The sequence below is a fragment of the Sapajus apella genome, unplaced genomic scaffold, assembly GCF_009761245.1.
Source record: "Sapajus apella isolate SASKATOON/1434 unplaced genomic scaffold, GSC_monkey_1.0 scaffold97, whole genome shotgun sequence".
NCBI classification, from domain to species: Eukaryota; Metazoa; Chordata; class Mammalia; order Primates; family Cebidae; genus Sapajus; species Sapajus apella.
Window position 1 is genome coordinate 3,313,646 of NW_022437037.1, and position 26,775 is coordinate 3,340,420.

Sequence of the window (26,775 nt, forward strand, 5' to 3'; positions counted from 1 at the left end):
TGCCTGTAATCCCAGCTACTCAGGAGGCTGAGGCAGGAGAATTGCCTGAACCCAGGAGGCGGAGGTTGCGGTGAGCCGAGATCGCGCCATTGCACTCCAGCCTGGGTAACATGAGTGAAACTCCGTCTCAAAAAAAAAAGGTATTTTTTTCTTAGAACTTTGCATTGCCAGGTGCAGTGGGAGTTTCCCTTGAGCCCAGAAGTTCAAGGCAGCAGCAAGTTATGATTGCTGGTGCCCATGCAACAGACCAAGATCTTGTCTCACAAAAAAAAAAAAAAGGAAAGAAAAAACAGCATTATGTGACAGCACTGGTGCCTGTGCAACAGACCGAGATCCTGTTTCACAAAACAAAAAAAAAGGAAAAAAAACTTAGTATTATGTGACATCTAAATCTAATAGAAGCAACAAAAGCTTTATGAGCAAAGTTTCAATAGAATGTGGAACAAGGATTTCATGATGTGGCTGGATTGATTTTAAGAAAATCCAGCCGGGCACGGTGGCACGTGCCTGTAGTCTCAGCTACTCGGGAGGCTGAGGCGGGAGGATCGCTTGAGCCAAGGAGTTCTGGACTGCAGTATGCTATGCCGATCGGGTGTCTGCACTAAGTTCGGCATCAATATGGTGACCTCCCGAGAGGAGGGGACCACCAGGCCTAAGGAGGGGTGAACCGGCCCAGGTCGGAAATGGAGCAGGTCAAAACTCCCGTGCTGATCGGTAGTGGGATCCTGCCTGTGAATAGCCACTGCACTCCAGCCTGGGCAACATAGCGAGACCCCGTCTCTTATTAAAAAAAAAAAAAAAAGAAAGAAAGAAAATCCAAAAGGACTTTAGACTTTCTATTTTTTTTTCCCCTCCAGCTTAGCTTTAGTGCATTAAGGTCTTTAGACTTTCTAGAAGAGATCTTAGAAGTTTAACAGCCATAAAATCTCTTTCCTTCTTTTTGTATTTTGGCCAAAATAATCCTTTGCTCTTAGAAGATCAAAGGGCTGGGCACAGTGGTGCATGCCCGTAATCCCAGCACTTTGGGAGGCCGAGGCAGGTGGATCATGAGGTCAAGAGATTGAGACCATCCTGGCCAACATGATGAAACCCCGTCTCTACTAAAAATACAAAAATTAAAAATTAATTGGGTATGGTGGTGTGTGCCTGTAGTCCTAGGCCTTGGAGGCTGTGGCAGGAGAATAGCTTGAACCCAGGAGGTGGAGTTTGCAGTGAGCTGAGATCACACCACTGCACTCCAGCCTGGCAACAGAGCAAGACTTGTGTCTCCAAAAAAAGAAAAAAAAAAGGAGAAGAAGATCGAAAGAATAGGACATTAATCTGAACACTTTGTTTCCTTTGGCAAGGCGTTCCTATTGAATGAAGACTTGGGAGATTCCTTAGATAGTGTGGAAGCACTCCTTAAGAAGCATGAAGACTTTGAGAAATCCCTCAGTGCCCAGGAGGAAAAGATTACAGTAAGGCCCCTACTTATCAACGCCTTCAGATGACCCTTACAGTAAGCCAGAATCTCTTTTTCTGGAAGGATTCTGAACAGATTTGATGAAAGATTCGTATGTAAAGCAATCCTGTGGGTGCTTAAACTTTCACAAGGTTGACATGCCATCTTGTTGGGGACATAACCCAACGTTATAGAATGAAATTATTTACTTAACGGAAACCTCCAAACTTCATTAAGTTTGTACCCTTCATTAAAAGTAGGTCGGGGTTAATATTAAGAGGTACTCTTCCCATTGAAAATACATCTTAAAAATCAGAATTTGGAAAGCTGTTAACCTGTATTTGACCCCCACCAGGAGATTGTGCCACACTAATGTCTCCAGTCTGGAAGGGTGGTGGCACAGTCTTTTGATACCTGACTGATAACATTAAGCAAAATCTCGAAATTGTGAGAAAAATGTCATCACCAAGCTTTGGGTGAAAATCTTGACCTATGTTAAAGTTTCGTGTGTTTTATGATCTGTTCAGCAGCTACTTTTCTCTAGAGGGCAAGCTAGGGACTAGTGTGTTTACCAATGAAGAATTTTTATCTTCCTAGGCATTAGATGAATTTGCAACCAAGCTAATTCAGAACAACCACTATGCAATGGAAGATGTGGCCACTCGCCGAGATGCTGTAAGTTTATAGGTTCTTCATGCTTCTCCTTTTTGGTACATGGATATCTTTTCTAAGATGTTGCAGTTAAATCTCTTCAACTTGACATCCCTTTGGGAGTAAACACTAGAGACTCACAGGGGATTCTTGTCTTTCAGCTGTTGAGCCGCCGCAATGCCCTTCATGAGAGAGCCATGCGTCGCCGGGCCCAGCTAGCCGATTCGTTCCACTTGCAGCAGTTTTTCCGTGATTCTGATGAGCTCAAAAGCTGGGTCAATGAGAAGATGAAAACTGCCACAGATGAAGCTTATAAAGTAATGTACTGGCAGTGTTGCCGGGTAGCACTTGATTAGTAAGCTAAACACAGCTCTCACAAATAAACTGTAGCTAAAGTAGGAAATAAGGGATTTCAAAAACCGCACTACTTTATGTAAGCCAACTGTTTTATACATTCCCCCATAAGTATGAAGGTAATGCAAGGGAACTTGACATACTCAAGTTCAAGATAGAAAGAATCCCCTTACTTCTATTGGCAGGATCCATCCAACCTACAGGGAAAAGTACAGAAGCATCAGGCTTTTGAGGCTGAGCTGTCAGCAAACCAGAGCCGAATTGATGCCTTGGAGAAAGCTGGGCAAAAGCTGATTGATGTCAACCACTATGCCAAGGATGAAGTAGCAGCTCGCATGAATGAGGTGATCAGTTTGTGGAAAAAACTGCTAGAGGCCACTGAACTGAAAGGTAAGAGATGTTCCATTGAATTGTGACATGCATGTTTGGGGAACTAAATACCCCTTTCTATTAAGTGTTTTAGGCACATCTATTAAGTCAGGTGAGGTGGATGACTTTGGCATTAGGGATAATTTCCTATGTCAGGTTACTTGGCTTAAGTTCTTGATACTAATTTGGTAAATGTGGTGGAGCATACTCATTGGCGAGGGAGTCTGAGTGAAGAGGAACTGAATCGGGCTTCATTGCTGAAAATTCAGAGTTCGGCTGAGAGCCAAGGGCATTTACTAATTCTCCAATGTTCTTATATCTCAAGGGAGTTAGAATGCTTCCAATTCAACCTTGAGAAGGTAGAGCAAAGGCTGCAATTCATGTTTTCTTTTCCTTTGTAACATAAGTGAAGGAGTAAACTTCTGACGCATAGTCCTTCACTAAGATACTACTGTTCATGAGCAAGGTTGGCAGAAGGGTAATGTGAAGCAATACAAAATTAAACTCGTTTCCTGCCATAGGAATAAAGCTTCGTGAAGCCAACCAGCAACAGCAATTTAATCGTAATGTTGAGGATATTGAATTGTGGCTGTATGAAGTAGAAGGTCACTTGGCTTCGGATGATTATGGCAAAGATCTTACCAACGTGCAGAACCTCCAGAAGAAACATGCCCTGCTAGAGGCAGATGTGGCTGCTCACCAGGTAGTGTGAATTTGGGGCTATGGTTGGGCAAGTGAATGCAGAAACCATAGGAGGGAGGAAAAGCCAGTAATTTCTGACTAAATGAGTGTGGGGAGGGATGAAACATGTTGACTTTTTTAGATAACTGTGTGCTGAATGTGCCTCTGCTCAAATATCATCCCTTAGAGCCTTCTGGGAGCCCTAAAGATAAAGAAAGGAGATGGCAGAATTAATACTCTCTCCGGGGTGGGAAAAAGACCTTATCAATTTTTTTTTTTTTTTTTTTTGAGACAAAGTTTTGCTCTTGTTGCCCAGGCTGGAGTGCAATGGCGTGATCTCAGCTCACCACAACCTCCACCTCCTAGGTTGAAGCGATTCTCCTGTGTCAGCCTTCTGAGTAGCTGGAATTACAGGCATCCGCCAACACACCCGGCTAATTTTGTATTTTTTACTAGAGACAGGGTTTCTCCATGTTGGTCAGGCTGGTCTCAAACTCCTGACCTCAGGTGATCCACCCACCTTGGCCTCCCAAAGTGCTGGAATTATAGGCATGATCACCATGCCCACCCTCAATTTTTCTTTGTACATGATAAAACCACACCCAGAGCAAATAAAGTCAGCTCTGTCCTTTCACATTCCCAGGACCGGATTGATGGCATCACCATTCAGGCCCGCCAGTTCCAAGATGCTGGCCATTTTGATGCAGAAAACATCAAGAAGAAACAGGAAGCCCTCGTGGCTCGCTATGAGGCGCTCAAGGAGCCCATGGTGGCCCGGAAGCAGAAGCTGGCTGATTCTCTGCGGTTGCAGCAGCTCTTCCGGGATGTTGAGGATGAAGAGACGTGGATTCGAGAGAAAGAGCCCATTGCTGCATCTACCAATAGAGGTCAGTCTGCTTCGCTCAGGTAGGAATCAGCTTGAGAAGAGCTGTGCTATTGTAGCATAAAGGGGATGTATGTCAGGATGGGCAAGGTTGAGTTTAAATTATTGAACTGGAACCTAAGAATGACAAATCAGTGCTGACTTTTCATGTTTGGGTAACTGGGGAGTGGTGTCTGCTTTCAGGTAAGGATTTGATTGGAGTCCAAAATCTGCTAAAGAAGCATCAAGCCTTACAAGCAGAAATTGCTGGACATGAACCTCGCATCAAAGCAGTTACACAGAAGGGGAATGCCATGGTGGAGGAAGGTGAGTGATTGGCATCAGTGACATGGCTTGGCACTGCTCCCCTTCTTGCCAAGGGCATGGCCATGTGGTCATAACAGACCAGGCTCTGGGGCTGAATACCATCCCCATTCTTTCCTGACTGTATGACCTGACCAGACCTTTACCCTTTGTGAGCCTAAATTTCTTTTTTTTTTTTTTTTTTTTGAGATGGAGTCTTGTTCTGTTGCCCAGGCTGGAGTGCAGTGCTGTGATCTCAGCTCACTGCAACCTCTACTTCCCGGGTTCAAGCAGTTCTTCTGTCTCAGCCTCCCACGTAGCTGGGACTATAGGCGCATGCCACCGTGCGTGGCTAATTTTTATTTTTTTAGTTGAGATAGGATTTCAACATATTGGTCAGACTGGTCTCAAACTCCTGACTTCAGGTAATCCACCTGCCTCAGCCCACCAAAGTGCTGGGATTATAGCCATGAGCTACCACACTTGGCCCTGGGCCTGAATTTCTTATCTGTGAAATGGCAATGACAACATCTGTCCTCATGCAGTAGTGAGGAGTAAGTGAAATCAAGTAGGGAAAGAGCTGATAGAGTACCTGCACATGTCAGTCTTAGTAACTGAGCACTACAGTGGTGCTATTTCTATGTCTTTATGATGCTGTCACTAATGCCAACTTGTGATACCTGCTTTTTAGAGTCTAGATAGAGGTCATGGTTTGAGGATGCAAAAAATGAAACAGTCCATTAAAGGGTTAGAACCTGAACCTCTCAAACACGTTGGAATTATGAAAGGGCTCAGCTCACCAAAACGTAGTAATGAAAGTGCTGTGAACACACAGAGAAAACTTTCTGTCCTCCTGTGATGTGTCAACATAGTTTTTGTTATCCTCTCTTTCCCTGGCCACCCTCCAGGCCATTTTGCTGCAGAGGATGTGAAGGCCAAGCTTCACGAGCTGAACCAAAAGTGGGAGGCACTGAAAGCCAAAGCCTCCCAGCGTCGGCAGGACCTGGAGGACTCTCTACAGGCCCAGCAGTACTTTGCTGATGCCAATGAGGCCGAATCTTGGATGCGGGAGAAGGAACCCATTGTGGGCAGCACTGACTACGGCAAGGACGAAGACTCTGCTGAGGTAAACTCAAGCATGGGAAGTGTCTCACCTGCCAAGGAAGTAGAACAGGGTTTGGACTAAGACACAAGTTAGAAGTAGTGACACATGGGAGCTGTACATCACAATGATTGTTTTTTTGTTGTTGTTGTTGTTTTTTTTTGTTTTTTGTTTTTTTTTGCGACGGAGTTTCACTCATGTTACCCAGGCTGGAGTGCAATGGCGCGATCTCGGCTCACCGCAACCTCCGCCTCCTGGGTTCAGGCAATTCTCCTGCCTCAGCCTCCTGAGTAGCTGGGATTACAGGCACGCGCCACCATGCCCAGCTAATTTTTTGTATTTTTAGTAGAGACGGGGTTTCACCATGTTGACCAGGATGGTCTTGATCTCTTGACCTCGTGATCCACCCGCCTCGGCCTCCCAAAGTGCTGGGATTACAGGCTTGAGCCACCAACAATGATTGTTTTTTAAAATATTTTGGAATCCATGAGATAGGGTCTCACTCTTGCCCAGGCTGGAATGCAGTGGTACAGTTGTAGCTCACTGTAGCCTCAGTCTCCTGGGCTCAAGTGATCCTCCTGACTTAGCCTCCCAAGTAGCTGGGACTGTAGGCAGGTACCACTAGTCCTAGCTATGCTTTTTAATTTTTATTTTATTTTTAGTAGAGACAAGGTCTTGCTATGTTGTCTCAGCTGGTTTCAAACTCCTGGCCTCAAATGATCCTCCTCCTAAGGCCTCCCAAAATGCTGGGATAATAGGAACAAACCACCACTCCTGGCCCATTTTTTACTTTTTATTATGAAAATTTAGTCATACCTAAAGGAGAGAGAAGATGACTTGTTACACACCTTCAACCGTTAACATATGCCACTCTTGTTTCATCTATGTGAAACCATATGTGTGCTTACATGCTAACATACCAACATGCACACATACATATATACATACCTAGAAACATACCAGCATACACGTGTACATACCAGTGTGCACATATATACATGCATACCAGCATGCACTTGGTTTTTTACTGGTTATCTGTTTTTTGACTAAAATTCTCAAATTTCATTCATAAAGGTCTAGGTATAGTCCCTGTACCTAGCTTTTCTCTTACCAGTCTTCACAAAAACTAGAATCAGTTGAATTTTTTTTTTTTTTTTTTGTGATGGAGTTCCACTCTGTTGCCCAGTTGGAGTGCAGTGGCACAATCTTGGCTCACTTCAACCTCCACCTCCAGGGCTCAAGCGATTCTCCTGTCTCAGCCTCCCAAGTAGCTGGAATTACAGGTGCCTGCCACCATACCTGGGTAATTTTTTTGTATATTTAGTAAAGACGGGGTTTCACCACATTGGCCAGGCTGGTCTTGAACTCCTCACCTCAGGTGATCTGCCCACCTCTGCCTCCCAAAGTGCCAGGATTACAGGTGTGAGCCACCGTGCCCAGCCAATTTCCCCCCCGCCTTTTTTTTTTTTTTTTTTTGAAACAGGGTCTCGCTCTGTCGCTATGTCTAGAGTGCAATGACACAATCACAACTCCCTACAGACTTGACCTCCTGTGCTTAGCAATCTTTCTGCCTCAGTCCCCTAAGTAGCTCAGATTACAGGCGTGCACCATCACATCTGGCTTAGTTTTGTATTTTTTGTAGAGATGAGGTTTCACTATGTTGTCCGGGCTGGTCTTGAACTCCTGGGCTCAAGTGATCTGCCTGCCTTAGCCTCCCAAAGTGCTGGGATTACAAGCATGAGCCACTGTGCCCAGACCAGGATGAGCAGGCTATAATCATCATATATATGATTGTCCCAAAAAAGGGGAAACCTGAAAAACTTTCAAAGTGGTATTAGTAGGAAACGGTAAAACACTGTAGAAAGGGCAATAGGTGATTACGTCATTGTGTAACTGAGAAAGGCTATTGAGGCAGGATGGCAGGTTGGCAAGACAGTGGAGGATGGGAGGCTTCAGCCCCTGTGCAGTGCTCCATGTGTGGTTTTGGTTTCAGGCTCTACTGAAGAAACACGAAGCTTTGATGTCAGATCTCAGTGCCTATGGCAGCAGCATCCAGGCTTTGCGAGAACAAGCACAGTCCTGCCGGGTAAACTTGTAATAGTTTATGGGTTACTAGAGGGAGGCCGTGGGGGCTGGAAAAGCCGAAGGGCCCAGAATCTGTCAACAGGTATTATTGTCATAGATAACATTCTTGTGATTCTGCTGTTAACTCTTGCAGCACAAAAGTTTACAGAGAGTTTCAAATGAGATATTTTTTTTTTGAGGCGTAGTCTCACTCTGTCACATAGGCTGGAGTGCAGTGGCACGACTTCAACTCACTGCAACCTTTGCCTCCTGGGTTCAAGTGATTCTCCTGACTCAGCCTCCTGAGTAGCTGTGATTACAGGTGTTTACCACCATGCTTAGCTAATTTAAAATGAGAGTTGTTTTGTTTTGTTTTGTTGGGACGGACTTTCAGTCTTGTTGCCCAGGCTGGAATGCAGTATCACAATCTCAGCTCACTGCAACGCCCACCTCCTAGGCTCAAGTGATTTTCCTGACTCAGCCTCCTGAGTAGCTAGGATTACAGGTGTTCACCATTGTGCCCACCTAATTTAAAATGAGAATTTTTTTTTTTGAGGTGCAGTTTCAGTCTTATTGCCCAGACTGGAGTGCAGTGGCACAATCTCAGCTCACTGCAACCTTTGCCTCCCTGGTTCAAGCAATTCTCCTGTCTCAGCCTCCTCAGTAGCTGGGATTACAGGCCACTACGCCTGGCTAATTTTTGGTATTTTTAGTAGAGATGGGGTTTCACCATTTTGACCAGGCTGGTCTTGAACTCCTTACCTCAGGTGACCTGCCCGCCTCAGCTTCCCAAAGTCCTGGGATTACAGGCATGAGCCACCCCACCCATCCTAAAATGATAATTTTTTAAAGAAACCAAAAATTTAAAGTTCTTGGATCAGATTTTATTGGTAGCTTCAGTGAAGAACTCATGAGTGTATATTTGGTACAACTGAGGATGTTTGAATCTGCTGTGTACTTAGATGACTCAGTGGGGAGGTCATCTTTTCACCGTGTTTGCCTTTCCTTTGGATTTAGCAACAAGTGGCCCCCATGGATGATGAGACTGGGAAGGAGCTGGTCTTGGCTCTCTATGACTATCAGGAGAAGAGTCCCCGAGAGGTCACCATGAAGAAGGGGGATATCCTTACCTTACTCAACAGCACCAACAAGGCAAGGCACAGAGAGTGGCTGCATGTTTGTTCCATGCTAGCATCACCATATATGCTCAGTTGGGCGTCTGTGGGTTGCATGTCTCCCTGAAATGAGAAGGCTTAGAATTCAAAGAGATAAATTTCCTCACCAGTCCCCCACGTGACATACATTTATGCAGTATTGTGTATCATCAAGATATTAATAAATCTGTCATCTTGAATACCTGCAAGAAGCATAGAGAATCACACTAGCAAGGATATCTTTTCACCATTGAGTGCCTCTAGGTGGAATTCTTGACCTGTTGAGCCAGTTTGCTTCTGTATAACTTGGAGCTGTTGGTTCTTATTCCAGACTATAAGATACATCTCAGCCCAGCAGATCATTGAAGATAGCTGTGACCTCACCCCACAGGCTTTGACTTTTCCAGGATAAATAATGATAATAATAAATCCATTCTGGTCCATCAACCTTTCTTCCCTAACACACTCTGATTTAACAGTGGCCTTGAAGCATCCACAGTTTATCTGACTGATCCTGAAAGAGGCCTGCCTGCTGTTTTGGTTATGGCTGGAAAAATGTTCTTGACCATTTTTTTTTTCTAGAGATGGAGTCTTGCTATGTTGCCCAGGCTGGAGTGCAGTGGCTATTCACAGGCATGATCCCACTACTGATCAGCACGGGAGTTTTGACCTGCTCCATTTCCAACCTGGGCCAGTTCACCCTTCCTTAGGCAACCTGGTGGTCCCCCGCTTCTGGGAGGTCACCATATTGATGCTGAACTTAGTGTGGACACCCAATCGGCATAGTGCACCACAGCCCAGAACTCCTGGGTTCAAGCAGTCCTCCCACCTCAGCCTCCCAAGTAGCTGGGACTACAGGCACATGCCACCGTGCCTGGCTATTGGCCATTTTTAAGAGGCAGTTTATTCCCATTTCCACACCTCGAGTATCCTTGTCATGAGAATTTGAGGAAACCTGTGATTCTTATCTTTCTGTTAATTCTAATTTAAACCTAAACCAACTTGTGGTCTAACTTTGGTTTATTCAACAGCAGCATTGCCCAGTAGAACTTTTCGTGATGGTGGAAATGTAAGGTATCTGTGCTGCCCCTGCAGTAACTACTAGCTACATGTGATAGTAAGCCCTTAAAATATGGCTAGTACAACTGGGTGTTTTATTTAATTGAATTATAACTCAATGAGGTCTGGCATGGTGGCTCACACCTGTAATCCCAGCACTTTGGGAAACCTAGATGGCAGGGTCACGTGAGCCCAGGACTTCGAGACCAACCTGGGCAACATAGCGAGACCCACCCTCTATTTATATTAGAAAAAAAAAGACCGGGCACAATAGTTCACACCTGTAATCCCAGTACTTAGGGAGGCTGAGGCAGGTGGATCATGAGGTCGAGATCGAGACCAACCTGGCTCACATCATGACACTCTGTCTCTACTAAAATACGAAAAATTAGCTGGGCATGGTGACGTGCGCCTGTAGTCCCAGCTATTTGGGAGGCTGAGTCGGGGAATCGCTTGAACCCTGGAGGCGGAAGTTGCAGTGAGCTGAGATTGCACTACTGCACTCCAGCCTAGTGATAGAGCAAGACTCCTTCTCAAAAAAATAAATAAATAAATTCTAGCTTGATGAAAGTTAAGTGGGCACATGTGGTTGGTGGCTACAGTGTTGGATAGCACAGCTCTGGAGCATCTAAGCAGAGAGAAGGCTCGCCTTGGTGGCAGGCAGCATTGCTGTTCTGCCTGTAACCCTCTGCAGTTGTGGGCAGGTGAGGAAGGGACTGAATTATCAGACGTTATGCAAAGTGACTTTAATATTGTTTTGCGCCTCTTAAAATGATTAACGCTGTTGTGTATGTGCACACACACGACCTCCGTGGATTCTCCCTCTCAGAGAAGGAAATTACTTTCAGCTCTTCCTCTTTTTTCCTTAGGATTGGTGGAAAGTGGAAGTGAACGATCGTCAGGGTTTTGTGCCGGCGGCTTACGTGAAGAAGTTGGACCCCGCCCAGTCAGCCTCAAGGGAGAATCTCCTGGAGGAGCAAGGCAGCATAGCACTGCGGCAGGAGCAGATTGACAATCAGTAAGGATGACACTGTGGGCCACAAGAGCCAGGCGTCCCGTAGACATACTCTATTCCACATGAGGCGAAGCTTAGTCGTGTCCTGAGGCTCCTGGAGCCCACCTGCACATCTGCTGTCTCCACCCCACTTTGAGCCCACAGGCCTCCCTGTTGGGGTCTCAAACCCCTTGACTGATAACTTATTTTTCTTTTTTTTTTTTCCAGCAGTGCTCATGCGTTTTTCCTAAACAGAATTTTCCTAATCATTGCCATTTTAACGTTTGTCTTTTGGTTCGAGATGGTTTTTGAAATTGGATTTTCAGATATCCTACACCCCTGCAGCTCTATCCCCTTTGAATGGCTGCTTTCAGAGCTTCTCTCTCTGCCATATCTTTGAGTTCTGAGAATGGAAATTTTTAATGAAATGGCTATGTCCTCTTTTCTGTAGCTGAGCTCCCATATTGCCCTGTGTCCCTCCTTTAGTGTATTTCTGACTTCACTAGTGGAATCAGCAGTTTTAGATGCTTGGGAAATATCCAGGAAATACACATTCCCACTAGAGTTTGGGTAGAATAGTGGAAGTTTTGGACCCCAGTGATCCTCAGTAAGATCAGAGTTAGTGTCCACTTATAGATTCTGTTACTATTGAGATAAGAATGGGAGGTTTTGGTTTGTATTCTTACCAGTGGTCTGAGTCATAAATATAAGAGGAAAAAGTAGATCAAATACATAGCTAAATTGCCTGTTAGCAATCAGTAAAATTTCTTTCTAAGGTTAGTCCATTCTGTTCCCTGACCTTGCTCTGTGAAGTTACCAGTGTTTTCAGTACAGGAAAATCTGCCTTAAGCATGGCAGACCTGTCAGGAAAATGAAGGTGAACTAACCCTCTAATTTTCCTGCTATTTCTTTACTGTCATTTCAGTCATAGCTTAGACTGCTCCTTAGAGCTGTTGAATGACTCCATAGTTTCCCAACATTAAGCATCCACCATCATGGCACCAGTTGGAGCTGCCGCCTTTCATCCCTGTGGATTAATCCCACTAATTTGTGCATGCTTTTGCTGTGCCCCCTCTGTGCAGGACACGCATAACTAAGGAGGCCGGCAGTGTATCTCTGCGTATGAAGCAGGTGGAAGAACTGTGAGTAGGCTGAGAGTCTTGCAGAGCACCAACGTCCACTGCTACCCTGTTCATTCTCCCTCTGCGGCTTCTCTTGAAGGCCTTTGTCCATCCAGAAAGATGAGGTGGTGGGAGGAACTGCCTGTCTTGTGCAGCAGCTTTGGCTCACAAGGGAAGAGGTCGCAGTGCAGCTGTGTCGGTCAATGACTGCTTATCTCTTTGGTTGCTTCCGTGTGCAGCTGTGTGTTCAGAGTGGTGTTGGTTCCCCCTCCTGCTGGTTTTTGTGGTGGACTAGCCACTATCAGCAGCAAACCTGAAGGCCTGTTCTATAGTTTTCCTTAGTAGAAAGGAAATCAAATGCTTCTCTCAAAGTGCTCTGATTCTTGGTAACTCATTGCTTTTTTATTTCAGTTTGGGACACTTAGATTTGATAGTGATTCTATTTTTTTTTAACTTTTAGTTTTTTATTGTTTGTTGTTTTCATGTTCAAAGATTTTCAGTTTTTTATTGTTTGTTGTTTTCGTGTTCAAAGATAGTATTTCAGCCTTTTGTATTTTAGTTCCTGAGGGTTAGAATATTCTTTGATTCTTAAGAAATCTTCCAAGTAGCAGAATGGCACAGATACTCGGTACTTTGCTTGATTTTCCTTCTGAACTTGCCAAAACTTTCTGAGAACTGAACGTGTCATTTTAGCAATGTCCTACTAGGCTGGGCGCAGTGGCTCACGCCTTTAATCCCAGCACTTTTGGAAGGCCGAGATGGGTGGATCATAAGGTCAGGAGTTTGAGACCAGCCTGGCCAACATAGTGAAACCCCGTCTCTACTAAAATACAAAAAATTAGCTGGGCATGGTGGCACATGCCTGTAGTCCCAGCTACTTGGGAGGCTGAGACAGGAGAATTACTTGAACCCAGGAGGTGGAGGTTATGGTGAGCCAAGATCATGCCACTGCACTCCAGCCTGGGCAACAGAGCGAGACTCTACCTAAAAAGAAAGAAAAGAAAAGAAATGTGCTACTAATATGGAGATAAAACATCCTATATGAGGCTATTTTAAAGTTCAGTGTACCCTCCCCCCACCTCACCCCCAGCGTAGGGGCTGTTCAGAGAATTATAAAAGACGAGAAAAAACCCTCTGTATACATTCTGCCCAGCAAATTCATCTCATCTCTCCACTGTAGTCGCATGAACCTGTGTTACTGTGCTAAGCGCTTGGTTTCAGTCATTTGTGGTTGTGTTGTTATCCCCAGGCCAATTCTGTACTTATTAGTGTGCCTGGCTGTTTAGCCACCTAGTTGTGAATAGTACAGTGTCTGCATATCACAGGCTGTGGTGTGGGTACTTGGGATCCTCTTCTTCATCTGATTAACTCTGTTACTAGGGCATCATCATTACAAACTCATAGCCTGGAATCCACATCTTGGAGATGCCTCATGGTTTCTCTTTATGTTAGCATCTATAGCTAACTGCCTTCTCTGTCCCTCTTGTCACTATCTTGAATTCCATCAGATATCATTCTCTGCTGGAACTGGGTGAGAAACGTAAAGGCATGTTGGAGAAGAGTTGCAAGAAGTTTATGTTGTTCCGTGAAGCGAATGAACTACAGCAGTGGATCAATGAGAAGGAAGCTGCTCTGACAAGTGAGGAGGTTGGCGCGGACTTGGAGCAGGTTGAGGTGCTCCAGAAGAAATTTGATGACTTTCAGAAGGTATGGGCAGTCTTAGAGCTCAGCTGAAATTTTGTTTAAATATTTGAATCTCTTGATTGATTGATTGATTTTTTGAGATGGAGTTTCGCTCTTGTTACCCAGGCCGGAGTGCAATGGCATGTGCTCACTGCAACCTCCGCCTCCTGGGTTCAAGCAATTCTCCTGCCTCAGCCTCCCGAGTAGCTGGGACTACAGGTGAATGCCTCCACGCCCAGCTAATTTTTGCATTTTTAGTAGAGACGGGGTTTCACCATGTTGACCAGGATGGTCTCGATCTCTTGACCTCATGATCCACCCGCCTCGGCCTCCCAAAGTGCTGGGATTATAGGCGTGAGCCACCACACCCGGCCGATTTTTTTATTTTGAAATGGAGTTTCACTGTCACCCAAGCTAGACTGCAGTGATGTGACTCCAAGCAATTCTCGTGCCTCAGCCTCTCAAGCAGCTGGGATTACAGGTGCCTGCCACCATGCCCGGCTAATTTTTGTATTTTTAGTAGAGAGGCTTTCGCCATGTTGGCCAGGCTGGCCTCAGAACTCCTAACCTCAGGTGATCTTCCTGCCTCAGCCTCCCAAAGTGATGGAATTACAGGCGTGAGCCACTGCATCCAGCCAGAGTTTCTTGATTTCTGACTGCAGATTACTGGAATGCAAATTACACAGATTATATTCCATCATCTATGTAGCTTTTTTTTTCCTCCAAATTCTTTTTCAATTTTTTTTTTGTTTTCTTGAGAGAGAGTCTCACTCACTCTGGGTCTCGCTCTGTCACCCAGGCTGGAGTGCAGTGGCTCAATCCCAGCTCACTGCAACTTCTGCCTCCTAGGCTCAGGTGATTCTCATGCCTCAGCCACCCGAGTATCTGGGATTACAGGTACACGTGACCACGTCTGGCAAATTTTTGTATTTTTAGTAGAGACGAGGTTTTGCTATGTTGGCCAGCCTGGTCTTGAACTCCTGGCCTCAAGTGATCCACCTGCCTCAGCTTCCCAGAGTGCTGGGATTACAGCCTGGCCTGTGTAGCTATTTTTAAATGACTTTAATTGAAACTTTTCTTGGATGAGTTTAGTATTAAGAAAATGTATGCCATTTTGTCTACATGTTGTTATAAGAACTTTTCTAAACCAAATTACAGTAGATGTGAAAGTTTTTTTTTTTTTAATTGGGGTATATTCACAAAGCTAACCATTTTAAAGTGTACAATTCAGTGGTATTTAGTACATTCAGTGTTGTGCAGCCATCACCTCTAGTTCCAAAACATTTTTATAGTTTCAAAACAAAACTACATATCGGTCAAGTAGTCATTTGCCATTCTCCCCAACCCCAGTGGCCCAAGCAGCCACTCATCTTCTGCTTACCTCTGTATTTACCTGTTCTGGACAATTCATATAAATAGAATCATGTTATATGATGTTTTGCAGCTGGCTTCTTTTGTTTATGTTTTCTTTCTTTTACTTTTTTATTTATTTATTTTGAGACAGTTTCACTCTTGTTGCCCAGGCTAGAGTGCAGTGGTGCGATCTCGGCTCAATGCAACCTCTGACTCCTGGGTTCAAGTGATTCTCCTGTCCCAGCCTCCTGAATAGCTGGGATTACAGGTGCAACCCACCATGCCCAGCTAATTTTGTATTTTTAGTAGAGATGAGGTTTCTGTTTTGGTCAGGCTGATCTCAAACTCCTGACCTCAGGTGATACACCCACTTTGGCCTCCCAAAGTGCTGGGATTACAGGCATGAGCCACCGTTCCCGGTCCTTATTTATTTATTCTTTTTGAGACAAGGTATCATTCTGTTGCCCAGGCTGGAGTGCAGTGGCCCAATCTCAGCTTACTGCAGTCTCTGCTTCCTGGGCTCAAGTGATCCTTCTGTCTCAGCCTTCTGAGTAGCTGGGACTATAGGTGCACACCACTGTGCTCAGCTAATTTTTGTATTTTTTGAGGAGACGGGGTTTTGCCATGTTGCCCAGCCTGGTCTCAAACTCCTGAGCTCAGGCCATCTGCTCACCTTACCCTCCCAAAGTTTTGGGATTACAGATGTGAGCCACCATGCCTGGTCCATAATGTTTTCAAGGTTCATCCTTTTTGTAGCATATATCAGTACTCCATTCTTTTTTATTGCTGAATAATACTTCACTGTTGGATGTACTAAATATTGTTTATCCATTCCACTGCTTAAAAGTATTCTTACAGCAAGCTGGGTGCAGTGGTTTACGCCTGTAATCCCAGCACTTTGGGAGGCCAAGGTGGGCGGATCACAAGATCAGGAGATCGAGACCATCCTGGCTAACATGGTGAAACCTTGTCTCTACTAAAAATACAAAAAATTAACCAGGCATGTTGGCACACGCCTGTAGTCCCAGCTACTTGGGAGGCTGAGGCAGGAGAATTGCTTGAACTTCGGAGGCAGAGGTTGCAGTGAGCCAAGATCGCTCCGCTGTATTCCAGGCTGGGTAACAGAGTGAGACTCTGTCTCAAAAAAGTATTCTTAGAACAGATTAAAATGAGGAGGGAGAGCTTCTTTCTCCTGTAGTAACTGCGCATTGAAATTTTATCTTGTTTTTATTTATATTTTAGAGACAGGATCTCACTCTTACGCATAGGCTAGAGTGCAGTGGCATAATCATAGCTCATTGTAACCTTGAACTCCTGTGCTCAAGTGATCCTCCCACCTCAGCCACCTGAGTAGCTGGGACTATGGACATAGATGGGAAAATCGAAAAAATTTTTCTGGGCAGGCCCAGTGGTACGCACCTGTAATTCTAGCACTTTGGGAGGCCAAGGTGGGTAGATCACCTGAGGTCAGGAGTTTGAAACCAGCCTGGCCACCATGGTGAAACCCCATCTCTAGTCAAAATACAAAAGTTAGCTGGGTGTGGTAGCGTCTACCTGTAGTCCCAGCTATTGGGGAGGCTGAGGCACAAAGGTCACTTGAACCCGGGAGGTGGAGGTTGCAGTGAGCCATGATTGCACCACTGCACTCCAGCCTGGGCAACAGAGTGAGACTCAGTCTCAAAAAATAAAAAAAGAAAAGAAATAAAAACAAAAAAAGAAATTTTTTTTCCTGTAGAGATGGGGTCTGGTTATGTTGCCTAAGCTGGTCTCGAACTCCTGGCCTTAAGCAATTCTCCTGGTTTGGCCTCCCTAAATCCTCGTATTAAAAGTGTGAGCCACCACACCTCGCCTCATCACATTTTTAAAACACTGTATTAAAACCAAAAAGAAGTTTTTAAAAAGTTTCTATTTGATTTTTTAAAAAAATTGCTGGGAATAGTGGTGTATATGCCTGTAGTCCCAGCTACTCAGAAGACTGAGGTAGGAGGATTGCTTGAGCCTGGGAGGAAGAGACTGCAGTGATCCATGATTGCAATATTCACTCCAGTCTGGGTACCAGCAAGACCCTGTCTCTAAAAAAAAAAAAAAAACCCAAAAAATGAAAAAACTACAGTTAATGAAGTAAATTTGAGTCAAACTTTTTTCAATAATTATCTGAGGAACAGGAAAACCAATCCACAGAGATACCTGTTGAGCAGATCCTTACAGTTCATTTTTTTAGCCCTTTTTTTTGGTAGGCCCTTGTAGAAGAATCCTTATAGTTTTAAGCCATAGTTTATGACTCTGTGTTGCTCTCTTCTCCTTTAACTTGTCATTTGGGGTTTTAGTTATTACGGCTTTTGCTTTAAAGGATCTGAAAGCCAATGAGTCACGGTTGAAGGATATTAACAAGGTAGCTGAAGACCTGGAGTCTGAAGGTCTCATGGCAGAGGAGGTGCAAGCTGTGCAACAACAGGTAGGTGTCTCCATCTTGGAGTGAGGCTCTGTTGCATAAGGATGCAACTTTGTTCCTATGTCTGTCACAGCCCAACAGGCAATGTTTCATAGCACAGAATCATGGCTTGGCTATAGGTGAGGTCCTCTATGTGACCAAAACCGTTTTTATTAACTTATTTATACCAATATCTCTCACCTTCATTTGGTGGCAGGGGTGGTGCTCCTCTCTTCTCCGTAAGCCCATTAAATATTTAATGTTTTAATAGCCATTAACTAATGGTAATTTGATGAGTTCCTCAAATAAAGAAAAGGTTTATGTATAAATACTTGAAGTTCTGGACATTTGGGCTGGCGTTTTCATGTCTTTTTGGAATTCTCTCCTGTGTTTCCAGGTTTGACCATAGCGAGTATTCTTGAAAGGTGTCTATTTCTTTTAATAATATAACTCGTTTCTCTCTCTCCTTGTAGGAAGTATATGGCATGATGCCCAGGGTAAGTGTCAGGTGCTGTATGTGGATCTTGAACATGAAAAGGATTTAAGGCCGGGCGCGGTGGCTCACGCCTGTAATCCCAGTACTTTGGGAGGCCGAGGTGGGTGGATCACAAGGTCAAGAGATCAAGACCATCCTGGTCAACATGGTGAAACCCCGTCTCTACTAAAAATACAAAAAAAAAAAAAAAAAAAATCAGCTGGGCATTGTGGCGCGTGCCTGTAATCCCAGCTACTCAGGAGGCTGAGGCAGGAGAATTGCCTGAACCCAGGACGCGGACCAAGATCGCGCCATTGCACCCCAGCCTGGGTAACGAGAGTGAAACTCCGTCTCAGAAAAAAAAAAAAAAAGAAAGAAAAGGATTTAAATCTTGGGAAGAATGTCAAATCAAGAACTTCTTCATCAGAATTGCTGTTCCTGAACCTCAAATGCCTTTTGTGTGTAAAGATTTGTGGAAAACACCAGAAATTTATTTATTTATTTTTTGAGACAGAGTCTTACTCTGTCACCCAGGCTAGAGTGCAGTGGTGCAATCTTGGCTCACTGCAACCTCCACCTCCCACGTTCAAGTGATTCTCCCACCTCAGCAATCCTGAGTAGCTGGAATTACATGTGTGTGCCACCACACCCAGCTACTTTTCATATTTTTTAGTAGAGATGGGGTTTTACCATGTTGTCCAGGCTGGTCTCAAACTTCCAGCCTCAGGTGATCCACCCACCTTGGCTTCCCAAAGTACTGGGATTACAGACGTGAGCCACTGCCCCCGGCCCATAAATTGATTTCTATTTGCCATTTTCCAAAAGACAAAAAAAATGGTTTTTTTCGTTATGTTTTTCTTTTTTGAGATAGAATCTTGCTGTGTTGCCCAGGCTGGAGGCCTCAAGCTGTCCTCCTACCTTAGCCTCCCAAGTATCTGGGACAACAGGCATGCAAAACAAAGCACAACTCTTAAAAAAAAAAAAGTCTTGGCCAGGAACGGTGGCTCATTCCTGTAATCCCAGCACTTTGGGAGGTCAAGATGGATGGATCATGAGGTCAGGAGATCGAGACCATGCCGGCTAACACAGTGAAACCCCATCTCTACTAAAAATACAAAAAATTAGCTGGGCGTGGTGGCACGCACCTGTAGTCCCAGCTACTCTGGAGGCTGAGGCTGCAGAATCATTTGAACTTGGGAGGCGGAGTTTGCAGTGAGCTGAGATTGTGCCACTGCTCTCCAGCCTGGGCGACAGACAGAGTGAGACTCCGTTTAAAAAAAAAAAAAAAGTCTTTATCTCTTCAGTTTTCTAAAATTTTTTCCATAGTTAGGTTTATTTATTACCCCTTTGCAAATAATCTTATGAGTATAACATAAAGAAAAGTTGGTGGTTTTCTTATTGAATTTCTTTATTCTCTCCATTTCTTCTACTGGATAAAAAATTGGAATTTTTCTGTCCTGTTTATTGGCTTAATATTTCTTAACTAGCCTTGTAGTTTGTTACCAGCCAAACTATGGAGGGAAAATGCTCTTTTGGTTAATGTATTAATAGCTGGGATCTCCCCTGGGGGAAACTAGAGTCATCAGCTGGAAAGGTCAGGTGCTTTGCTGTTTTATGCTCAATTGCATGGCTGCCTAAATTCCTCTTTCTTTGAATAGGATGAAACTGATTCCAAGACAGCCTCCCCATGGAAGGTAAGAACTCCTTTGCAAATTATTGTTTGCAAAAGTTTTACAAGAGCATGAAATATTTTACGTCCTTTTTTGGTATGCCTTTGTCTGACTATTCAGCTTGTCTTAAGTCTTTAGTCATTTCTGGACTCTTTTGGCTGGTTTCTTTCTGAATCTGTTATCTCTTAAAATGTGATAATTAGTATACAGAAGCAGAGTGTGTATATCAGATGCTCAGTAGTTAGGTTGCATTGATTACCCGCGTTAGTGCAGGATATGCTGCAGCACGGAGAACTGTGCTGTTGGCAGAGTCCCACTAGTAGGAGGCGGTCCAAAGGGAAATGACATGAACATGAGAACAACTGCCCATGTAAAGGAGAGCAGGCCTTTGTTCACCATCTGCCTGGCCTCTTTTTTATTTTATTTTATATTTTGAGATGGAACCTCACTGTGTCGCCAGGCTGTAGTGCAGTGGCTCAATCTTGGCTCACTGCAACCTCTGCCTCCTGGGTTCAAGCAATTCTCCTGCTTTAGTCTCCCGAGTAGCTGGGACTACAGGCCCGTGCTACCATGTCCAGCTAATTTTTGTATTTTTAGTAGAGACAGGGTTTCACCATGTTGGCCAGGGTCATCTTGAACTCTTGGCCTCAGGTGATCTGCCTGCCTTGGCCTCCCAAAGTGCTGGGATTACAGGTGTGAGCCACCATACCTGGCCAGGGAAAAGGTTTTTTATGTGATATATTTATAGCTGTGATTGTGTCACTGGTTGCCTGTGTTTCAGTTCTAGCATCTTCCCTCCTGACCCAGCTCTTCGGGAATACATCACTTGAGTTACAGGCAAGTTAGAGAGCAGATTTTGACTTTATAAAAGTAGATCTTTTGGCTGGGCATGGTAGCTCACACCTGTAATCCCAGCACTTTGGGCATAGTGGCTCCCACCTGCAATCTCAGCATTGTGGAAGGCTGAGATAAGTGGATGAGCCCAGGAGTTCAAGACCAGCCTGGGCAATATGGCAAAACCCCAGCTCTACCGAAAAAAAAAAAAAAAAGGTTTAAAAAGAAGAAAAAAAGTAGGTCTTCTCCTTATTAGTACAGTGGTGAGTTGACAAGCAAATAAAAACAAAAAGTAAAAATAAATTTTAAAATTGTGTCCTCAGAAATATGAAGAAAGCATGAAAACCTAAAAACAAAAACATCCCACCAACAATCCTTCTGTGTCCACCTTTGCACCTGCTCATTCAGCTTGTCTGACCTCTCCTGAGGACCTAGGCTGAAAGGGTCTGTGTCTTGCGTCCTCCCCCCACTGGCTCTGACTATTCTCATTAAGTAGGTTTCTAATTGGGCCAGACACTTTTCCTTCTATTCAACTTTCTCTCCTTTTTTCACTCTTCATTTTTCTTACATAGTAAAAGGTGATTGTTGATTATATGAATGGGCAACAGCCTTACTTACGCCCTCAGCAGAATGTTTCCGATAACTTAAGTATTCTTTCAGAAATGTATTTTAGATACCTTTATCATAGTACCAGATACCTCTTATTGGAAACAATGAGTCTACCTTCTGACCCCTATACACACTTATAGTGATTGAAAACGTTGCTTGGGGATACCATGAGGACATCTGCATCCAAGTTCAGCCCTCCTGCGCTCCTGTTCTGTTTTTTTTTTTTTTTTTTTTTTTTTTTTTTTTTTTTTTTTTTTTTTTGAGACAGTGTCTTGCTCTTTCACCCAGGCTGGAGTTCAGTGGTGTGATGTCAGCTTACTGCAGCCTCCACCTCCTGGCTTCAAGCAGTTCTTCCGCCTCAGCCTCCCATGTAACTGGAACTACAGGCGTGTGCTACCATGCCCGGCTAATTTTTGTGATTTTAGTAGAGACAGGGTTTCACCATGTTGGTCAGGCTGGTGTTCTCAAACTCCTGACATCAGGTGATCCACCCTCCTCAGGATTACAGGCATGAGCCACCCTGCCTGGCCCTAAGGGATTTTAGATTTTTAGAAGTTAACTACTATGTTAAAAGCTCCATTGTTGAAAGCTAATTCATTGCTTTAGTGGGTGCTGGGCTGAGAGAAAAAATTCACTGCTTTTTTTCCTCTGGTAAAGCTGTTGCCCTTCATTCAAGGGGATACTGTTAAAAAGAACAGCAACCCAATAACTATAATAGGAAGTGAAAGTAATTATTAGTGTTCCTGACTGTTAAACAATATCAGCTGCCAGCATTTGTTAAATTTATGTTTTTGTTTTTTTTTTTCTGGAATGTTCTCCTGTAGTATAGACAAGAAATGACACTAATCATTAGTCCTTTATGTATTTTTTCTGTCCAACTAGCTGCTAGAATTGTGGTTTTCACCATTCTCTTTTTACTCTTCATCAGATAAAATTAATTACTGACCTCGGTCTAATTGTGCATTTTTGGTATTTTCATGACTTCCTAGTAGTTGACACTTCTGTTGATGTCTCTGTTGAGAATGTTGCCAGTATCCATTTAACGTAATTTAGGTTGACCACAAGGACCTAGTCAGTGGCATTTGCAGCTCAGATCTCTAATTGTCAGACACTTGATTAGTTTTGCCTTCTGCTTTCCTCCCTACCTAGTCTGCCCGTCTGATGGTTCACACCGTGGCCACCTTTAATTCCATCAAGGTAAGAAGCAATGACCAGCTTCCCTGATCTCCATTATCTGCCTTCTCTGTCTACACTGGTTTTTCCACTGTCTTCCTTCCCTGTCTACAGCAGAGCTCTTGTTCTTGTCAGCTGGGTGAGCTGTGACATACCTCACTCTTCCGGGTCCAAGTATGTCCTAAGTAAACATCAGCACGCTCATGGCTGCTAGGTAGCTTGGTTGGCTTTCCTGGGCAAGAGCCTGCCAGTTCTCAACAGTGGAGCAGGCCTTCCCTCTGACTTCCAGCAGGGCAAGGAGCTGGAAGGAGTATATTCTCAGGAAAGTGCAAGGTCCTGCAGCATGCCGGCTCTTCCAGGCCTGCTGTGGCCTGAGAGTCTGCTGGGTGGGTGTTGGGAGGCAGCAAACTCGCTGGGATTTCTCCACGCAGCAGTGACTTAAGAAGCAGTTGCTACCTGCCAGGGCCCAGGCTAGGAGTTGAGAGTGAGGAAAAGTCAGCTGTGTCTCTCTCCCTGCATCAGAGGGGATGCCTAGGTCAGGTGTTTGTGGGTGTTAAAGCTGTCAAGCACAGCAAGTTTTGGCGTGACTCTGACTGGAGTTTTGTTGTTTATGTATACTAATTTATTCAGCTAGGAAGGTTAGAAACAGGAAATTATAATGTGCCTTAGCATCCCCTTCAAGCAAAGCCATTTTCCCAAAGTCTGACTGTCGGCATGACAGGAGAGGAGGTGCAGTGGAGCTGATGTTTTGCTGTCCTGCAGGAGCTGAATGAGCGCTGGCGGTCCCTACAGCAGCTGGCCGAGGAACGGAGCCAGCTCTTGGGCAGCGCCCATGAAGTACAGAGGTTCCACAGGTGAGGGGTCAGTCCTAGGCTGGGAGAGGAAGAAATGGGACTGCTGGTTTCCTGACAGCCCCAAGCTTGCTGACTCTGATCCTAGAGCAACGGCTGGCTCATATTACTGATGTTGTATCTGACACAGGGCGGATGCTCGGTAAATCCTGCTAAGTGAATTATTTTGATTTTTAGAGCTATTGGTGGTAGCCACAGACAAATGTACAAATGCCAGCTAAATAAATATTTTTAGGCCAGGCAAGTGGCTCATGCCTATAATCCCAGCATTTTGGGAGGCCAAGGTAGGCAGATCACCTTAGGTCAGGAGTTTGAGGCCAGCTTGGCCAGCGTGGTTAAACTCCGCCTCTACTAAAAATAAAAATATTAGGGCTGGGCACAGTGACTCACACCTGTAATCCCAGCACTTTGGGAGGCTGAGGCGGGTGAATCACGAAGTCAGGAGTTCAAGACCAGCCTGGCCAATGTGGTGAAACCCTGTCTCTACTAAAAATACAAAAGATTAGCCGGATGTGGTGGCATGCACGTGTAGTCCCAGCTGCTGGGGAGGCTGAGACAGGAGAATCACTTGAACCCAGGAGGTGGAGGTTGCAGTGAGCCGAGATCATGCCACTGCATTCCAGCCTGGATGACACAGTGAGACTCCATCTCAAGAAAAAAATAAAATTAAAAATAAATAAATAAATAAATAAATAAACTAGCTGGGCATAGTGATGGGCGCCTGTACTCGGGAGGCTGAGGCAGGAGAATCACTTGAACCCAGTGGATAGAGGTTGCAGTGAGCTGAGATTGTACATTGTGTTCCAGCCTGGGTAACAAGAACAAAACTCCATCTCAAAAAAATAAATAAATAAAATAAATTTTTTTAGTGTTTGTCTGATAATCAAGGCAACTGTACTCAGCATTTCTTAACCTGAATGTGTCTTGCTTCTAGAGATGCTGACGAAACCAAAGAATGGATTGAAGAGAAGAATCAAGCTCTAAACACAGACAATTATGGACATGATCTCGCCAGTGTCCAGGCCCTTCAACGCAAGCATGAGGGCTTCGAGAGGGACCTTGCAGCTCTCGGTGACAAGGTGAAAGGACCCAAAGTCATCTTCTGGCATTTTTGCCCCAGGCAGAGCAGATTCTCCCATTCTACAGAGCGCACCCCCTTACTGCAAGCTTACCTACCACTTTCTCCCCATAGGTAAACTCCCTTGGTGAAACAGCAGAGCGCCTAATCCAGTCCCATCCTGAGTCAGCAGAAGATCTGCAGGAAAAGTGCACAGAGTTAAACCAGGCCTGGAGCAGCCTGGGGAAACGTGCAGACCAGCGAAAGGCAAAGTTGGGCGACTCCCATGACCTTCAGCGCTTCCTAAGCGATTTCCGGTAGGGAGCCGTGTTCACTCAGACCTCTAGAACATAGTGCCTTCTTTACAGTGGTCATTTTTATTATGAAAGTAGTACATGCATCTACAGGCATACCACCCTGAACACGCCTGATCTCGTCTTATCTCAGAAGCTAAGCAGGGTTGGGCCTGGTTAGTACTTGGATGGAAGACTGCCTGGGAATACTGGGTGCTGTAGGCTTTTTTTTTTTTTAATATATATTAAAAAAAAAAAAAGAAAGAAAGAAAGAAAGTAGTACATGCTCAGCTGGGTACAATCGCTCAGACCTGTAATTCCAGCATTTTGGGAGGCTGAGGCAGGTGGATCGCTTGAACTCAGGAGTCAGATACCAACCTGGGCTACATGGCAAAACCCTATTATAAAATTTTAATTTAAAAATTAAACGCGGTGGCTCATGCCTGTAATCCCAACACTTTGGGAGGCCGAGGCGGGTGGATCTCAAGATTAATTGATCGAGACCATCCCGGTCAACATGGTGAAACCCCGTCTCTACTAAAAAAAAATACAAAAATTAGCTGGGCATGGTGGCACACACCTGTAGTCCCAGCTACTCAGGAGGCTGAGGCAGGAGAATTTCTTGAACCCAGGAGGCGGAGGTTGCAGTGAGCCGAGATCGCGCCATTGCACTCCAGTCTGAGTAACAAGAGCGGAACTCCATCTCAAAAAAAAAAAAAAACAGCCAGGCATGGTGGCTGGCTCATGCCTATAATCATAGCACTTTGGGAGGCCAAGGCAGGTGGATCACAATGTCAAAAGATCAAGACCATCCTGGCCAACATGGTGAAACCGTCTCTACTAAAAATGAAAAAATTAGCTGGGTATGGTGGTGCATGCCTGTAGTCCCAGCTACCAGGGAGGCTCAGGGAGAAGAATCGCTTGAACCAGGGCAGTGGATGTTGCAGAGAGCTGAGATCAGGCCATTGCACTCCACCCTGGCAACAGAGTAAGGCTCCCTCTCAAAAAAAAAAAAAAAAAATTAAAAACAGAAAAAAAGTAGTACATATTTATTGTAAAATGGTCAAACTACTGAATGCCAGATTGTAAAAGTAAGTCTCCACAGCCGGGCATGGCGGCTTACACCTCAACACTTTTGGAAGCAGAGGCAGATGGATCACGAGGTCAGGAGTTTGAGACCAGCCTGGCCAATATGGTGAAACCCCATCTCTACTAAAAATACAAACATTAGGTGGACTTGGTGACACAGGTCTGTAAGTCTAGCTACTCAGGGGACTAAGGCAGGAAAATCACTTGAACCCAGGAGGCAAAGGCTGCAGTGAACCAAGATCCCACCACTGCACCCCAGCCTGCGTGATGGAACAAAACTCCATCGCAAAAAAAAAAAGTCTTCACTTTCCTATCCAAGTATGTGCGCACCCCCTCAAATCCCCCTGCCACATGACTTTATATTTTTTCTTAGATGTCTTTTGCACTTACTGTAGGTACAACTTAGTCTTTGCCACCAACTTTTGTGTTCATTGTCTTTTTTTTTCCCTCCTTTTTGTGGAGAATAGGGGGTCTTGCTATATTGCACAGGCAGGTCTCGAACTCCTGGGCCCAAGGTATCCTCCCGTCTCTGCCTGCCTAAGAGCTGGGATTACAGGCGTGAGCTATTGTACCTGGCTTTTTGGTGTGTTTTTTTTTTTCCCACTGACTTTTTTGATTTAGAGGAGTTTCAAGGCTGTAGAGAAGTTGAAATAATAACAGTGAGCATCCATGGCACCTTCACCTGTAATTACCACTTAACTTTTTTGACATTCGCTTTACCTCTAAATATGGTTCTTTGGTTTTCCTGAGCCATAGGAAAGTAGGTTGCAGATATGTGGCACTTGACTTCTAAACACCCTAGCATCTATTTCCCGAGAACAAGAATGTTCTCCTGCATAGTTACGTTTGTATTATCATACCCAAGAAAGCTAACACACAATAATGTTTAAGTCCATATTCAATTTTTTCCAGTTGACCATTTGATAACTAGGGCTTTTTTTTTTTTTTTTCCCATTTATTTATTTTTAATCCAGGGTCCAATTCAGGATTACTGTTAAACTGAGTAGCCTTGTCTTAATCTTCTTTGATCTAGAACAGTACCCCTCCCTCTCGGTTCTTTGTTTTTCCTGTTTTTTGAGACAGGGTCTCACTCTGTTGCCCA

General features: G+C 44.5%; 1 protein-coding gene and 1 pseudogene across 14 annotated transcripts in view; both read left to right on the top strand.

Moving 5' to 3' along the window:
- SPTAN1 (spectrin alpha, non-erythrocytic 1) overlaps nucleotides 1-26,775 on the top strand; it is an 85,974-nt gene that overhangs the window by 27,577 nt on the left and 31,622 nt on the right. For 9 of the 14 annotated variants that reach the window (XM_032257467.1, XM_032257472.1, XM_032257476.1 and 6 more), the window contains 20 exons: nucleotides 1,347-1,457; nucleotides 2,039-2,116; nucleotides 2,254-2,409; nucleotides 2,632-2,836; nucleotides 3,337-3,518; nucleotides 4,140-4,383; nucleotides 4,563-4,685; nucleotides 5,570-5,787; nucleotides 7,757-7,849; nucleotides 8,845-8,979; nucleotides 10,910-11,058; nucleotides 12,117-12,176; nucleotides 13,664-13,862; nucleotides 17,542-17,646; nucleotides 18,096-18,119; nucleotides 19,756-19,791; nucleotides 22,360-22,407; nucleotides 23,146-23,237; nucleotides 24,169-24,313; nucleotides 24,427-24,608. In XM_032257467.1, coding sequence (XP_032113358.1) covers nucleotides 1,347-1,457; nucleotides 2,039-2,116; nucleotides 2,254-2,409; nucleotides 2,632-2,836; nucleotides 3,337-3,518; nucleotides 4,140-4,383; nucleotides 4,563-4,685; nucleotides 5,570-5,787; nucleotides 7,757-7,849; nucleotides 8,845-8,979; nucleotides 10,910-11,058; nucleotides 12,117-12,176; nucleotides 13,664-13,862; nucleotides 17,542-17,646; nucleotides 18,096-18,119; nucleotides 19,756-19,791; nucleotides 22,360-22,407; nucleotides 23,146-23,237; nucleotides 24,169-24,313; nucleotides 24,427-24,608 — 2,585 coding nt within the window. The remainder of the gene's footprint in view (nucleotides 1-1,346; nucleotides 1,458-2,038; nucleotides 2,117-2,253; nucleotides 2,410-2,631; nucleotides 2,837-3,336; nucleotides 3,519-4,139; nucleotides 4,384-4,562; nucleotides 4,686-5,569; nucleotides 5,788-7,756; nucleotides 7,850-8,844; nucleotides 8,980-10,909; nucleotides 11,059-12,116; nucleotides 12,177-13,663; nucleotides 13,863-17,541; nucleotides 17,647-18,095; nucleotides 18,120-19,755; nucleotides 19,792-22,359; nucleotides 22,408-23,145; nucleotides 23,238-24,168; nucleotides 24,314-24,426; nucleotides 24,609-26,775) is intronic. The other 5 variants (XM_032257479.1, XM_032257478.1, XM_032257468.1 and 2 more) reach the window with 1 other exon arrangement.
- Nucleotides 24,691-24,809, top strand: LOC116536044 (annotated as a pseudogene).